Source organism: Nothobranchius furzeri, chromosome 15, assembly GCF_043380555.1.
Source record: "Nothobranchius furzeri strain GRZ-AD chromosome 15, NfurGRZ-RIMD1, whole genome shotgun sequence".
Lineage (NCBI taxonomy): Eukaryota > Metazoa > Chordata > Actinopteri > Cyprinodontiformes > Nothobranchiidae > Nothobranchius > Nothobranchius furzeri.
Window position 1 is genome coordinate 61,667,810 of NC_091755.1, and position 17,661 is coordinate 61,685,470.

Consider the following 17,661-nt stretch of genomic DNA (forward strand, 5'->3'; position numbering starts at 1 on the left):
TGTGTTTGTTATTTAATTTTCATAGTTACAATCACGTTACTGTAATATATACAGTGATACACAATATTTACTCTTTTTAATTTTACAGTAAGTCACTGCCATAACACATACAGTAAGTGTTAATTACAGTGTTCAGTTCTACAGCTAAAATACTTCTTTTTTTTTTACAATAACTTACTTGTCAATTGCTGCCGGTTAATTACTGTGAATTTCACAGTTGGCTGGTTATTTAATTTTACAGTTACAACAATGATACTGTAATATAAAAACCAGTACATGATATTTACTGTGTTATATTTTACAGTAAATAAATAATACTGTAATAGTACATACAGTAAATGTTAGTTACTGTGTTCTGTTCTACAGCTACAACACTGTAATTATTTTTACAATAAACTTACTTGTCAATTGCTGCCGGTTAATTACTGTGAATTTCACAGTTTGTTCGTTACAGTGTACGTCCCAATCCTCACTTATGGTCATGAGCTTTGGGTAATGACCGAAAGAACGAGATCGCGGATACAAGCGGCCGAAAAAGTTTCCTCCGTAGGGTGGCCGGGCTCAGCCTTAGAGATAGGGTGAGGAGCTCGGACATTCAGGATGGACTCGGAGTAGAACCGCTGCACCTTTGGATCGAAAGGAGCCATTTGAGGTGGTTTGGGCATCTGGTCAGGATGCCTCCTGGACGCCTCCCTGGGGAGGTGTTTCGGGCATGTCCTGCCGGCAGGAGGCCCCCGGGTCGACCCAGGACACGTTGGAGAGGTTACATCTCCAATCTGGTCCGGGAACGCCTTGGGGTCCTGCCGGTGGAGGTGGCCGGGGAGAGGACAGTCTGGAGCTCCCTAGTTGGGATGCTGCCCCCGCGACCCAGATCCGGATAAGCGGAGGAAGACGATGACGACGACGACGACAAATACAGCTAATGTTCTGTTTTTCCACTTAATGTCAGAGGCAGTCTTACTATTAATAGTAGGTGATTGCATTGGGCCCCAAACACTCAGAAAAAAAGTTTTGGAAGCATTCTTCTGAGATTGTGGCCCATATTCCCACACAGCTACATACGTACACATGTTCATGATGAGAATGTCCTGGCCTGTCACATCCCTGAGGTGTTGGGTTGGGTTAAAATATAGTGATTGTGGAAGTTATTGGAGTCTAGTGAATGAATTTTCCTTTTTGAGAAACCGTTTAGAGATGATCTGAGCTTTTTGACATGGTGCATTGTCTTTCTATAAGTAAGGGGGTGGACTGGTCTATCTGGCATTGTTTCACTGTCCTGGTGGGCAAACCCGCCAATCCCCCCCCCCCCCCCGGCTCTGAGAGCCAATGGTCCCTTAATATGCCAGGGCCGATCTTTGGTCCCAGTCCACCCCTAAACAAGTCTAATGTGATCCCAAAGGAATGGATGTGGCTTATCATCAATAATCAGGTGAGCTCTGGGTGTTGCAACTGAAGAGAGCACACATAGTAACACGAAGCACATGCTAATCCAACATGGGTGGTTCTACCATGGTTTATCCAGGTAACCTAAATTCATAGTGCCACTGCCTACTTTGGTCTTCCATTTTTAGTTGAACCCTGAGGTATATGTACAGCGGTGCAAAGTCTGACTGGAAATTTGAAATTGTCCCTGGGGGAGGATAGATAATGAAGGCTGGTCTTCTAATTCCCCATGCAGTCTTCCACAGTAATAGTAAAATGTACTACACTGGTTTAACTTCAGACGTCAGACGTCTTTAAATTCATGATTTTTTGAGTTACTGAGTTTTGTCTGTGATACAGAATTGGTCTTACTTGTCACGATGCGGCGGGAGGAGGTCGAACCCAAAGTGCAGAACCCAGAACGACTCGAGGCAGGAGAGGTTGTAAGAAAAATAAATTCCTTTATTTAAGGAGGAGGAGCAAAATCCAAAGCATGAAGCATCTGGGAGACTCGAGGAGGACAAAAAAACAAGGCTGACAAAATCAACAATGGACCGACAAATCATAGAGACACAGAGGGAACAATCAGGAAAACAGGTGACAGGTGTGTGGGGAGTGAGATCAGAAGGGATCAGGTGAGACTAATTAACTAAGTGGGGAAACTGAGGAAAACCTGGCGAGAGCAGGAGTCCTAAAGGGGCACAGAAATCTAAGGGGAAAACCTGGAGCGGGCTGAGAACACAAGGAGACACATGAGGGGAACGCAGGATGCAGAACATGACAGTACGAGGGGGACGCAGGACGTAGAACATGACATTACTGGTTCATAAACACAGAAAGATTGATGATGGCATATCTGGGGTGCTGGGGTTTTTAATTCTGGTCCTGCAGGGACGGTATCCAGCACCTTTTAGCAGTTACCTGCAGCAGCTCATCAAGCTCTGCAGAAGCCAGTTAATCACCTGCTGGTTGAAATCAGGTGTGTTGAAGCAGGGTTACAACTAAAACCTGCTGGACACTGGCCCTCCAGGCCTGGAATTGAATACCCCCGGCTTAGTGTATTTCAATTTGCCCTGTTTATTATGTTGTCTAGTTGATAGAGTAAATGCCACATTTCCTTTTCTGTTTGACAAGCTATTAATTAGGAAGAGGGAGAAGTACACAAACATTAGACCTACTTTTTTTTTACTGGTTTCCATATTTTCCTGGCAAAATAAATGTAAGCAGTGGCACAATATAAACGACACGTGCCACTGTTCATATTATTTTATCAAAACAAGTATGGTTGTTCCCACATAAGTTGTATGGACAGCAGTTTGGAGGTAGAGCGAGTTGTTCAGTAATCGGATGGTTGTAGGACTGATCCCGTCTCCTAGCAGAGAATGGTGCTGTTGTGTCCTTGGGCAAGACACTTAACCAACAGTGGTTGCTGGTGGTGGTTGGAGGGACTGGTGGCAACTGTGTATGGCAGGCCCCACCTTTTGTCAGTGCACCCCAGGACAGCTCACCACCACCAGTGTGTGAATGTGTGTGCCTTGGGGGGTTGGAGAACCTTTAGAAGGCATTATACAAATACAGTCAATTTCCATGTTGTCTTCTTTTTTCTTGTTTAGAGTCCATGATGACCTGCAGTGTTGCTGAACTCACAACCCATTTGGCCAACATCTCTCAGAGTGGACTGCCAACAGATGTTTTCTTTTAAAGGATGTAAAAAGGCCTCAGCCTTCCAGCCTACACATCCAGGAATGGACAGGTGAAAACTAAGAGGCCAAAACGTGGCCTTCATAAATCCTGTAGCTTCCTTCTGGCTGGCTCCATAACGGGAAATAACAAATATTGTCACCTGCAAAAGTTTCCTCATAGCAGCTCTATTTTGCCATAAAAAGATGCCTTTAAATGTGAGACCTAAGCCCTCACACAGCAAGCTGTCTGCTGTTGCTAAGAGTAGCGGGCACAGTGAAGGCAGCACATCTCATTCACGCTTCTCAAGGTCTCCTAAACAAGGCAAGGGCAAGCAGGCTGTAAGCTCGGCACCAGGATCCCGCTCAGGACTCGAGCCAGGCTGTGTGTCAGGGGGTGGGCCTGCACCAGTGTCTAAGCTGGCAGGAAATCAAGGGTCAGTGTCAAAGCCAGGTTCAAAAACTCAAGCTGGCAAAGCAGCAGCAGACAAGAGATCATCTCATTGTTCAGCAACAGCTCCGGGTGGTAAAACCCTGTCTATGGAGAACATCCAGTCTTTAAGTGCTGCTTATGCCACTTCTGGCACTATGTATCCTAGTGAGCGTGAGTCCTTGGAATCTTCTAGTGGTTTCCCCAAAGGCACAATGACATTAGGCAGAAGTACCAACCACTCTTCTTACACTGGCCGGACAGCAGCAATGAGAAGCAGCCCAAACATCACGTCCTCTGGGCTGCATCACTTGTCAGACGCTTGTGGAGACCAAAGTGGGCTTTCTGCAGGGACTTCCAGTCTGCGTCTACAAACTGGAAGTTGTACACGTACTCTGGATTCTGCTAGACGGGGAGATATTTCCACCTGTGATCTCCAGGCTCAGCTGAAGGACCTGCAGAGAGAGAACGACAGCCTCCGAAGAGAACTAGAAGGAGGGAGGGAGAAGAAAACTGGTTATGGCACGAACAATGTTGATTTCTGGTGTCCAGATGTAAAGAGAGACAGGGGGAGCAGGCGAGAAGATGGGGTGAGAACTTCCTCCCATATGAAGGACCAATATAAGGCGAACCATGAAGATCTACAGGTGAGAAACCTCCCAAGTGTTTCATCTAAGCCATTTTAAACAAGACTTCATTTGTTTCCATTTGTGGAAGTTACATAGTTAACTCCCTTTCATGTTGACCTATTCATCTCATCTGAACATCATTTGACCTGATTACATATTTCAGATGTTTTTGAGCTGTTACAGCACTTTCCATGCTCCTTGTGTTTCCATGGGAACACACATTTGTTGCATCCAGCTTCTGTGAAACCTGACAGCTTCTCCTGAAGGAGTGGTGACTGGTCTATCTAGTGCCATCTCCCATGGAGTCTGTCCCACTCCGTCTGAGGCGTTGTCCATTTCTGTTCTCGACAGCTCTGTAGAGTCTGTTCTTAGTTAACATTCCTCTGGTTTTTGGCCTTCTGCTTTTCTAATGTTGAGATTTGTTTTCTCGTGTTTTATGTGGATGTCATATTCTTTTAAATGGAAAATACCTAAAATATGCCACAAAAACAGATTATTAGTTAAAAATTATTCCTCTTTCATGTGAGATTGCAGAAACTTTAATCTTATCTTCTGTTGTAACCATGGAGCCTCCCCTGCATTTGTATTTATCGCTTTTTTCATTTCACATTATCACACAGTGTGAAGACACCTTGACACATAGTCATGTATGACATACATGCTAAATCTTGTTCTAAACCCAAAAATGATAAAACACTTATGTTTCAAAAGGAAAAGAATCATAATTTGATTCTTGAGCAGTAGCAGCATGAGGTAGCAGCTCTACCTCCTGAGCAGGTAGAACGGGTTGTCCAGTAACCTGAATGTTGCAGGTTCAGTCCCAGCCTTTTCAGAGAATGCTGCTGTTGTGTCCTTGGGCAAGACCCTTTACCCAACTTGCCTGCTGGTGGTGGTCGGAGGGACCGGTGGCACCTGAGTTCAGCAGACCTCGCCTCTGTCAGTACACCCCAGGGCAGCTGTAGCTACATCCTAGCTCATCCCCACCAGTGTGTGAATGACTGACTGTATTGTGAAGCGCCTTGGGGGGTTGTAGAACCCTAAGAAGGCACTAAACAAATACAGGCAAATGGTAAAGAAACATTTCCCATCTTTTCTAAGAGTAAGTAGTTTTCTACTCAAACAGCATTTTGCTCAGTTTTTTACAAAAGGAAAATACTGATTAACATTTTTTTTCTCCTGAACTCACTTGTCCTTGATCACTCTTCTGCATTTTAATCCTCCCAATCTGTTCATTGAAATAAATATTTTCATTTAGTTTTTTAAATCTAATATTACTCACAATTAAACGCAATACTATCCTTGTCTTAAACATTTTCTGCTTGTATTTTTCTCAACATTTGATTGCTTTTCAAACATATACTCAGCTCCAGTAGGTAAACATATGGATTACACTGCTCATTAAACTGCTACCATTTTTCTTCCACCCTAAAATATAAAACAAAGCAAACACCTTTTTCTCTACCTCCTTCCTATCGGTTTATGATCTTATTCCTCCCCACATCACCCCCTCCCCTTCCTTCTGTATACATTATTTTTTGTTCTTCTCAGGAAACCAAGTTCAATCTGACAGGAGAACTTTGTAATCAGCATAAGGAATGTCACCTTTTCTGTCAGCTGTAGTCATCAGAGTTTCCCCTTCTGACCATCTGTTTGGTGTGTGTGCGTGAGTGTGTGTGGTTATGTGTGTGTGTTAGCTTGGAGGATTGTCCTCCCACTCGGACTTAATATTCAGTGCTGGATGGTGCATCGATTATCTCTATGTTCCATTGCCTCTCTCCTACATATGATCTCCGCGTCCTTGGAAATCCAGACATTCTGGACATGAGCGGACGAATCCTGGTGTTTGAGCAAAAAATGATTATCTTCCCACAAGTGATACAAAAATGAAATACAAGTATATTTCTTTACTTTTTTTGTGTTTCTCTGTGTTTTAAGGGGATATTTTAATCTTCTCTCTTACAATTTAAAAATAATCTTTTTCATGTCAAATCAAGTTTATTATGACTATGAGATAATGTCAAAAACAGCTTGTCCTGTAATTTATTTTGCTAAACTTTTAAGTTGATGTAAAGAGTTTTTTTCAAGTTAGATCTCGACATGAAGACTTCAAAACTTCCAAGCTTCTAAACCATCATCATCATCATCATCATCATCATCATCATTATTATTATTATTATTATTATTATTAGTAGTAGTAGTAGTAGTAGTAGTAGTAATATTAGTAGTAGTGGGAGTAGTTTGTCCTCAAAACCCTGAGTTTTCAAAAGTTTTATAGCAACTTGAATTATTTCTTTGAACAGCTTCAAGCCATTAATGTTTTAGTAATGTTTCCTTTTACAGTCTCCTAATTACTAAGTACTTACATGGTAATTACATAGTAAGTTAACATGTATTATTGTTTCTGAGTTCCTAAACAGTTGTTACCATGCGACTCAACTTCAATTCTAGTTTTTATTTGTATTAATCATTCCTAGTAAATACTACTTTGCACAATAATTACACTTTATTGCAATTATACACTTTAAATACACAATATTACACTAACTTACTATGTAATTACCATGTACGTACTTAGTAATTAGAGGACTGTACAATGAAATGCTACCTAGTTTTTAATTGTAGATCGAAATTTAATCACAATGAAAACTTTATTCATTCTATTGTGAAACTGTTCATGCTACAACTGAACATGTAGGCACAAAATGAAGAAAAAAACAACAAGCAACATTTCGAAAATAGCTTAATAGTTTTAGGTAGATTACAAATTATTAAGTTAAACAGCAAAAAAGTCTTTTGGGGAAATTTAAAGATACGATACCTGTGTTTCCATTACTGGAACTTCAGGGTAAATTCACCGGTACTTCCCAACATGCTTGTCTCCACTTGACTGGGCCAGCCGCTTTCAGGAACTTTCTGAGTACCTGCTCAGAGGTCGGTACTTAGAGTTGCCCGGTAAAAGGCCCAGTGCAGTTGGTGGGGGGGAACGCCACCAACTGGTTGTAACTCAGTCAGAAATGACGTGGTCGTAGGAAGTAGGAAATGCATATGGGGCAGAGAACCGGCATTTAGGAAAACACAAGTTATTGGTGCGTTCTGCAACAATCGGTGATGTAACTCACAATGCAGAGGTCGGGATGAGCTGGCTTTTTAGTGCATTCCTTACAGGGCAAAACCGTAAATAGAAACAGGACAGCGAAGAGGACCGGGCCTTCGGAGCAGCATGGGAGCTGACCAAAGCGACTCTCAACATAAGAAAAAAACAGTCATGTTAAAATACAGATGATGTCATGGTGAGTGTTGGTTATGAACTCATTTGCAGGTGAGTGAAGCTCTGGAAAGCAGCAAAATTCTTGGCAGTGCAGAAACAACAGGAACAAAAGAACATCAACAGGGGATGACATCAGACGAGAACAACAGACGAACCAACACTAGACACAGGACTGACAGGGATTAAATACACTGAGAGCAGGTGATGAGGTTAACAAGAGGCAGGTGCGATGAATTAAACACGAACAAGGGGAGACAAGAGACAACAAGAGCAGCATGTGACAGATAAAACCATCAGTAAAATAAGATAACAGCAATTAAAACACAATAAAAAAGTTAAAAAGAACTTAAAAAAGTGTCACAATCTAAAAGCCAAATCATAAACGTGCATCTTCGAGTGTGACTTGAAGTCACCAATGGACGGTGCCTGATGAGTAGTGAGTGGCAGTGCATTCCAGAGGGTGGGAGCTACTTACGCGAAGGCTCACTCCTCCCTTCCCTTGTAGTTCATAGTCGGGGTGCAGAGTAGCAGGTGGTCAGCTGACTGTAGTGAGTGCACAGGCACGTAGGGCGTGAGTAGGTCTGACCAATATGATGGTGCCCGACTGACCGCTCAAGGCTTTATATACACAAAGCTGAATCTTAAATTGTACCCTAAAAGCCACAGGTAGCCAAATAAGATGCGCCAAAACTGGGTTCACATGGCCTTCCTGTGGTTGTCAAGGATCTTGCACCTGCGTTCTGCTCAAATCTGCAACCTGATCAGGGCAGAAACAGGGGTCCCAATTAAAAGCAAACTTGCACAGTCAAGGTGAGAGGTGACAAAGGCATGTATCACAGACAGCTCCTTTAGTTCCAGAGTGGACCCCTGACTCTGGACCTCTCTCCCCCTGAGCCTGAGATCAGATGACTCAGTGGTCTCCTTTAAAGAGCAGCTGAAAACTCACCTGTTCAAGCTGGCTTTTGCGTGACCTTCGTCACCACCCTGTCCTTTTTCTATTCTTATTCCGCCTTTCCCAGGATCCACTGATTTCCCTCTTTCCTATTGCTTTTCTCTCTCCCTATCCTTGCATTTTTTTCTTCTTTTAAACAGATTTTTAATCATTTTTAAAATCTTTTTATACTTGAATTTTGTTTTTGTTTTTGTGAAGCGCCTTGTGATTTTTATCTTGAGAGGTGCTATATAAAATATCGTCTTCTTCTACTTCAAATGTAACAATTTCAAAATCGACTTCAGGTGCGTTAAACGGCGCAGTTGAAAGAAACTTGACCTCACAATCGCATTGATCTGAGGGACCATTGTAAATCCTGCATCCAATTTTACCTCAAGGATGGTAGCACACCTCCTGAGTCGGAACCACAGACGTGCGAGACAGGATTCTGGGGTCAAAAAGAATGGCCTCGTTTAAGTTTAGTTTAGGGAAGTTTAGTTTAAGGAAGTTGGCTGCCAGCCACCTCTTTACATCAGAGAAAGAATCAAATTGTTTTTGAAAATCAATGAAATAATGCCTAGTTATTGAAAAATATTGGCGGCTTTGTGACATACAACCATAAAAATCAATTCTAAAATACATGGAAGTGAGTCTAAGTCTCTGGGCGATGTCATATTAGACACAATGTTTCATTGAGCCTGTGAGGACAAAATGCATTTACTGATTTGTAACAAGTGGTTACAAAACAATCGTCTTTCAAAAACGTTGTTTTACACACTTACCCCCTCACTCGTTGCCAGTGATGAGAGGGAGTCTGATGTGCTTGTCGTTTTGCTGGAGGTTGAACGGCCTGACGAAGTAGTCGTTCAGAAATTGCACTCCCAGGGATTTTTGACCCTAACGGCCATCCGTTGGTAAGATCTTTCTCTAACACAAAAATACTGCTGGCTTTTAATGATTTAGGTATGTGCTGCCCCTTATCACCAGGGAAAGTACACATTGTCATTTTAATACATGAATTAAGCTAGACTTTATTTCTTATTAATCCTACTGGCTATTGTTATTTGAATCTCTATCATAAATAATAATTCAGACCCTTAAGTTTTTATTTTTCAAATCCATCAATGTTCTAATTTAAAATCTCACCACTCAGGTTCATCACAATAACTTCAAGGTCCTTATCATCTTAGCAGAGATGGACTACTTTTCTGTGCCAACACGGCGTGAATGACAAATGTTATTTAATTTCTTATTCTTTACATTTGTTTTATTTAATAAATAATGGCCAGTGGAAGTTGTGAAACTGAGATTTTTCTCAGCAACATTCTGACAATGTCAGGAATTCTCTTCTTTCAGTAGCTACTTTTGTTTGTTTGAAAAAAAAAATCCTCACATTAGGCTGTGACGCTTGTGTTTTACACCTGCACTTTCTGCTGATCTGCTGATGTCCTTGGTTCCCCTTTTTAAAACACATTTCATCTACCCTGAGAGATGAAAAAAAAACATTCATTTGTTTCAAGAAGGAAAATCTATTTGATATATCGCTACCCTCAGGTTGTTCAGTGACATGCTGCAAAACTAGCCCACAATGAGCATATAAATCTACATAATAACACCAGAGTCGCGTTTGTTTGGACTGAAACTTGGGTCCAACTGACGCCTTCCCATAGTAATGTACCTGAAGCTGTCCAGCCACAGAGGAAGTAGAAATTTTCATTTTCTAATGATTTTGTGCAAATCTAAAGCTTTTTTATTTTATCTTAAAGAGGTCCTTCACTGAGAAAACCTTCTTTATTTATTATTTTTGAAAATGACTGGTCACTCTGAGTTGTCATGCAGGCTTAACATGAAAATAGTCTCCTACACCTATCTCTCGCATTAAATGGTGAAAATCTAGGATTTGAAAAGCCCGACAGGTCCACGTCACACTGTCCCTTCTTGACTCGTGATGGTAAAGGGTTTTAACATCCAGGAAACAGCAGAGAATGCCTCAACTAGTAGAACCTAACTATTTGGATTAGCTACTCCACCACACGGCAGAACTCCTTCAGGCATGTGTTATTTGTGGAGATAAAACATCAACGTTGCAGAGCAAACAGTCGGTGGTAGAGTCGCACTAGTGTTATCCAATCCGAGGCGAGATATCCTAATATCAGGAAATCAGACTCCAAATCCTGCCGTCTGAAGCTACTTTCTCCCCTGGCTGTATTCTTCATGCTGAAACAAGCATATCTGAGCATTTATTCCCCAGAATACGACTTACAAGGCATTTGTTCCTGCTATAGATCACTGCAAATGTAATAAGTATTTGAGTGATGGACCTCTTTGAAGGTTGGAAAAACTTGTTTAATCAATACAGTGGTCTCTAGTAAGAATGAATGCCCTGTAAGTTGTACTCGGGGGGTAGGGGGTTGACACTGTTGCACCTTTTTCAGGAACTAGCCAAGCTTCAGACAGCAGGTTTGGAGTCTTATTTCCTGATTTTTGGACATCTCACCTGATTGGATAACAGCAACTCACTAACTCTGCTCTGCAACGTAGATTTTTTTATCTTCACAAATAACAAAAACCTGGAGGAGTTCTGCTGTGTGGTGAAGTTGCTAATGCTAACAGTTAGCTTATGCTAGCCGAGACATTCTCTGCTGTTTCCTGGGCACAGAAAAACAGCCTTTCCCATCACAAGTCAAGATGGGTGAGTCCATGAATGTTGAACTGTGTGAAAAACAGAGTTAAAAAAATGGGTTTTCAGTAGACCACACCTTTAAGTGATGATTTACAATCCAAAAGCAAATTGCCTCTCCTAACCTTTCTAATGGAAATGTCTATTAGAGCAGTTGGTAATCAAAGAGATACAAATAAAATAGATTTTTAAGGTAACTTCTTTAGGACAGAGATCAAGATGTTATTTTAGGATTTAAGCTGCAACAAGTGAGATGGAGAGAGATTTTAGATTCTGTAAAATGTCTGCAAATCACAGAAGCACGATCCTCATTTCGTCTGACGCTAAATAAATAGAAAAAAAATCATTCACTGTGTTTAAAAATGTTCTCTAATTTAAACATCAACGTCTTGTACATGAATGGCAGAAGTCTCACAGAACTTGAGGTCTTTTTGTGTGAAGAACTGACAGAATTTCCCAAACCAACCAAATAGCCTCCCAGTTACTGTGTGGGTGGCTTTCACTTGCCTTTTCCAGGTAAAAGATAAAAAACGTTTCATTTTCATCACTGTGACTTGAAGATCAGGTCCAGTTTTACTTGCATAGCTATTCACAGTAACAGAAAGTTAAACCTCTTGACTAACGGAAAACCTAAAAATCAGAGGTTACAGCTCATGAGCACAGATCTGCTGCAGTCTTAGCTGTAAGAAGGTGTCCTGAATATTAGTTAGTGCTTACATGTAACAAACAGTTTATTTTATTTACATAATGCATATTGTAATGTGTACTGATTCCTTTGATTGACTAATAACTGTAAATATATTTTAGTAAAATTAATATTTTTAAACCACCGTCAGCATAGCAACTAAGTAATCTGAACTGTTTGTTGGTTTTTAATGTCCATAAGCAGAAATAGCAATGAAACATTCTCATCAATCATTTGTACAGCTCTTTCTTCATTTAAAGTTCCCACCATCTTCAAATACAAGCTTCTCTTTACATCATCTCAGTTTTCAAGAGAAATTCCTCCTCCATGTGGCCAAATTGTGTAACTACACTCTAATTTGTAACATCAGTGTTTTACACAATAGGTTGAATTATTGAGAATTAATGTGTCTGTGTGTCTTTTTTGTCTGCTGCAGTCAGAAGATGTCAGAAGAAATAAGGTCTGTTTTACATGTTTATTCCTTTTTGACACAAATGTCTGGTTTAGTTGATTTCTGGACCAAACTTATCTGTGTTTTTATAGCAACTTCCTTTAACAGTTCAGGAGCTACAAGAGGAGCTGCGAGCTCACAGGGAGATGAACAATCGCGTGCGGCAACAGCGGCAGCAGGGGAACTCCTGTCGGGAGCACCACACAGATCAGGAGTTCAGAGGGGGACTCAGCCCCGGGCACAGTCCCAGATACAGTCCCATAAACCTGCAAAGTCCTGCACCAAACAACATTCCCAAAGTCAGCCCATCAAACACCTTCAATCCAAGACAACAAGATGCTGATGTCATCATTCATAGCCCTGGTTATGGGATGAATGCTGCAGGAACCACACAGAGACTGAGCCCAGCCAGCACCCTTTACCCCGGGCCAAGGAGCAGCCCAAATCAGCCCCTCTACAGTCCCAGCCAAGGTCCAGGACTGGTGCCTGACTCTAGCTCCCTTCGACTCTGCAGCCCCTGTAAGGTGCCTGGCTGTGATGGATTTTCTTCACCTCCTCCCACAGACGCATCAGAGGAGAACTTCTTCAGACTGCAGTCAGAGCATGAGCGGCAGGCCAAGGAGCTCACCCAGCTGAGGAAGACCATGGAGGAGATGGAGGTGAGAATCGACTCTCAGAAGCAGACACTTGGCGCTCGGGACGAGAGCATTCAGAGACTGTTGGAGATGCTTCAGGGTCAAAGTCAAGAACACTGTGGACGGGGACAGAAGACAGGAATAATCACTATGGCGGCACAGGAGGCTGAGGCCCAGCTGGAGAACATGCATTTGAGAGAGGTGTGTTATTATTGCTTATGCTTTTCAAAGGCGTATTAGATTTGTCAGAGAAGAGAATGTGTCCTAAACATGAGTTAGTGCTTTTTAAATGCTGCATTTTAGCAATAGGATAGATTTAAATTATACTGTGTTTTACTATATTATTTATGGGATACATAAGGTAGAAGTAAACATCTAGGCCCTCTGATACGGGCTGTTAGATCCTTGTGTGACTGGTATACGAGCTTGGTCGGCATTGCTGGCAGTCAGTCGGGCTCGTTTCCGGTGAGAGTTGGATTCCCCAAGGCTGCCCTTCATCACCGATTCTGTTCATAACTTTTATGGACAGGATTTCTAGGCACAGCCCAGGTGTTGAGGGGATCCGTTTTGGTGGCCTGAGGACCAGGTCTCTGTTCTTTGCAGATGATGTGGTCCTGTTGGCTTCATCCGAATGCGATATCCGGCTTTTGCTGGAGCAGTTTGTAGCCGAGTGTGAAGCAGCTGAGATGAGAATCAGCTCCTCTAAATCCGAGACGATGGTCTTGAATCGGAAAAGAGTAGAATGCCTTCTCCAGGTCAAGGACAAGGTCCTGCCTCAAATGGAAGAGTTTATTATCTTGGGGTCTTTTCATGAGTGAGGGAATAATGAAACATCAGAGTAGGGCTGCTCGATTATGGCAAAAATAATAATCACGATTATGGTTACTGAAATTGAGATCACGATTATTTAGGAAGATTTTTCTATTTATGTTGATTTTATTTGTTTTTATTCAGTCATAAAATTGCTCAGGGCACAATCAGGACAAAAATAAATAAGAAACAAGATGATCATTAAAATAGCTCCTGATTCCCAGTATAAAAAGACCAATATACTTACAGCTCATAGTCTATGACCCAAGGGCTATAGACCTTGGTTTAACTCATTTAAGTCTAACCAGTACAGACCCAAATACCAATATCTTGCAAATACTGACAGCAAGAATTATACAGTGGCATTTATAACAAATAAACGCAAATAAATTGATGTTCACAAAATGTTGCATAACATTTATTGAAGTCAAGGTGCTGTAGGAGAGTGCACTAGCACCGTGTCCTCAGAGAGATTAGTTATTATTTATCAGCGTGAGGAAGTTATTTCTACCTTATTTATAAACTATTTATTTACAAGTCCATCAGTTAATGTAATAATTGTCCCAACCACAGCTGCACCCCCACCCCCCAACCTGCTCTCACAGCAAACGGGGAAAGCTGCACGTGTGTTTAGCACGCCGCACGCGCACATTTAGCCGTTTTTAGTGGCTCAGAAGTCCGCAGGTGCGGTGTGTGTGTCACTCACTCTGGTTAATCCAACATGGAGCCGGCTCCGAGAGCTGTTTCTTTAGCGACCGACACATCGCTACATCATTCCCTTTCCTAATGTCCTGAAAAACGGTCCGGAGCGCAGGCAGAGTGTTTAGCTAACCTGCAGGAAATGTCAACAACAGTTATCCAGAAAGTAGCTAAGGGTTACCAGAGATGTTTCTGAGGTGTTCGCTAGGTACTTTTAAGATTTAAAAAGTCAAGAAGGGGGTCTGAAAAGCTGCTAGAAATAGCGTCAAAGTCGCCAAGTTGGCAACACTGTAAGGAGCGCTTCATTTGCTACTCAGGGCAGCGCAAGTGGGAGGAGCAAATAATCGGCTTGTTTTGTTTTTTATAATCGTTCAAAACTCAGATCGTAATCGTGATTAAAATTCGATTAATTGAGCAGCCCTACATCAGAGCAATAGGCGGATTGGTGCTGAATCTGTATTGATGTGGGCATTGTACTGGCCTGTTGTGGTGAAGAGGGCTGAGCCAGGAGGCAAAGCTCTCGATATACCGGTCGATCTACTTTCCTACCCTCACCTACATTCACGAGTTTTGGGTAGTGACCAAAAAAAACGAGATTGCGGATACAAGCGGTCAAAATGAGTTTTCTCCGCATCGTGGCTGGGCTTTCCTTTAGCCCTCCCACTGTCCTAATGGGTGTGACCCCGCGAGGACAGTTGATCATTGAGCAGGATTGATGGTTTATCCCTTGGGTCCATGTGGCAGGGGTGAGGAGTGAGCACCACCTCACCCCAGCCACGTGGACCTCAAGGGATAAACCATCAATCCTGCTCACTGGTCAACTTTCCTACCGGGGTCACCCATAAAGACGTGGGGGGGGGGAGCTCGATCACCCGGGAGGGGCTTGGAGTAGACCTGATGCTATCTTACGATACTAAAAACCAGACGATATTTTTAATTTATTTTTTGGGTGAACTCAATTGAAAGGTTCAGGCCAGATGCCTCCAAGTGTGTCAAGTGTGTAATTAATGTTTTATCAGTGTTATATCTGTAAATATCCATTATTCAATTCAATTCAATTCAAAAATACTTTATTAATCCCAGAGGGAAATTGATTGCTGTAGTAGCTCAGAATAATAATAATAATCCAGTCATCAAAGAATAACAGTGGGATATTAATATCGGATACCGATGTCAGCCCACATTTTCATATCAGTGCATCCATAATTCTAACAGTTAAGATTTAATTCTTTTTTGTTGATTTATTTGAGTCAAAACTTATTTTTTCTCCTATTTTTTGTCTTGTGTGCACCTATTATTGATATACAGTATCTGCGTAATCTGAAGTGTTGGAGCAGAAAGCAGCTCTGCAGGCCTGATCAATGGGCCAATTTAACATTGGGAGAGTCCTCAGAGTTTGTGTTTGGCCACTTCTTTTTACTGTGTGTGTGTTTTAGAGAATTTACGTGCCCACAAAGCTATCGATCATTTGTCTATGGTTTGCATTTGGCATTGCTTCTTGTTCTGCAGCAAAACAAATTAATATGTTTAAATGAAAAGACTGGGCTGTGATGCAACTCATAAAAAACACTAAATGTTTTTCATAAAGCTTCATTTTGCCCCTTTTTGGATCTATCAATGAAGTGGGTGGAGCTGCAACACGGGTAGAGCCGTGAGAGCTGACCGTATCTGCTCTGTAACTCCTCACTCCTGCCTTATCTATTTTTAACTTCTAAATCTTCTTAGCCTATAATTTCCCTACCTCTATGTGTGTGTGTGTGTGTGTGTGTGTGTGTGTGTGTCCCATATCTGTGTGTGCTTCAGATATTGTTTTTTTTCATTATGTTCTTGTTTTTCTGTCCCTGTATCTCTGAGTCCATGCAGAAAAAGTGTGTGTGAGTGTCATCTGGAGTGTTTCAGCTTAGCTTTTCACACCAGAGAAACTCCCTCTCTGGACTCCCAGTGGCTGATGGGAAATCCACCCATGCCGGGTGGTTGTCAGGAGATTCTGGTAGGTTCAGGAGTTTGTCTGAATGTAATGTGTGGGTCTCAACCATGCTTTGTGTGTAAGAGGTGAGTACCTGTTCACACACACACACTTTGTGCCATACTGTTTTTAGCCTTTTGACAGCTTAAGACCAGCTTGTGTTTGCTGTGGAGGAAGGGGTGAGAGGTCTGTCTGAAGGAGAGGGGGAGCTGGTAGAAAGGTTCTATGTGTCTAAAGTAGAAAAACAAGCCGTGTTTATCTGAATATTAATGTATGATTAATGAGTGAAACACTCTGACCTCCCTGATTGAAATGAAAGGGGATTGTTGTTCTTTCTTTTTTTTTTTTTACCCCCAAGCCCCCATCTGACACTCTGGAGTGTAAAATTTAGGATAAACATTCCAACCAATATATTTTTTACAAGAGCCACTTGATTTTTCTTTGATGAACTGAGAAGTGGTTTTTGAAGTTAGAATATTTCGACACTTGTGGTTCATCGTTGGCTCGTTGAAATATTTTTGGATGCATTTCATCCCTACATCTGGCTTAGACCTTCGCCTTTGTTTGTGTTTTATTAGGGAGGGGGCATTCATATAGTTTTCTAATAAATGTAAACCAGGACTGCTTTTCATTAGCTGTGTGTTTTCTTTGAGCTGGGATCATAAATGCCTCTGCTTTTAGTATTTCATGTATTTTATTTGCTCTTTAAACATGGATGAGAGCTGACATGGAGTTGCTTTTCTTTCTGGTTTGAGAAGAATAAAACTTTAGTCTACTTTCAGGTGTTCGGTAGCTTTTTGAAGGTGCGTGCGGTGTGAAAATGCCCCAACTTTTAGATCTCTACCTACCAGACCAGAGCCAGATGTGGAATCACTTGAACCACCTGCGTGCGTTTATGTGTGTATGGCCTGCGGATGTGCTGTCTGTATGGTTGAGGAGCACACTGCATCACTCCTTCACCTATGTATGTTGCCAGGGGGATGGTGTGTGTAGTGATGTGCCCTCACTTGTGTTTCCTGTTAGACTTTGTCAGCTGTCATCCTGTCTCAGACCCAACAGAGTAGCAGCAGCACATCTCTGTCAGCTCATTCTATTTTTTTTTTGTTAATCAATCTAGATGAGAATAATAAATGTTAAGAATTTCCTTTGTATGTTTATGCAGATGGGCTGTGCAGTGGCGCAGTGGTTAGACCTGTTGCCTTGCAGCAAGAAGGTCCTGGGTTCTTCCTGTGCATGCGTGGGTTCTCTCCAGGTACTCCGGCTTCCTCCCACAGTCCAAAAACATGACTGTTAGGTTGATTGGTCTGTCTAAATTGTCCTTAGGTGTGAGTGTGCACGTGTGATTGTTTGTCCTGTCTGTCTCTGTTTTGCCCTGC

At 41.9% G+C, this 17,661-nt stretch overlaps 1 protein-coding gene across 3 annotated transcripts in view; it reads left to right on the forward strand.

Moving 5' to 3' along the window:
- Window positions 1-17,661, forward strand: part of LOC107391005 (ERC protein 2) — a 300,921-nt gene that overhangs the window by 19,763 nt on the left and 263,497 nt on the right. For all 3 annotated transcript variants that reach the window (XM_054745980.2, XM_070545069.1, XM_070545070.1), the window contains exons 2-4: window positions 3,036-4,178; window positions 12,161-12,184; window positions 12,268-13,011. In XM_054745980.2, the coding sequence (XP_054601955.2) occupies window positions 3,309-4,178; window positions 12,161-12,184; window positions 12,268-13,011 (1,638 nt within the window). In that variant the 5' untranslated portion in view covers window positions 3,036-3,308. The remainder of the gene's footprint in view (window positions 1-3,035; window positions 4,179-12,160; window positions 12,185-12,267; window positions 13,012-17,661) is intronic.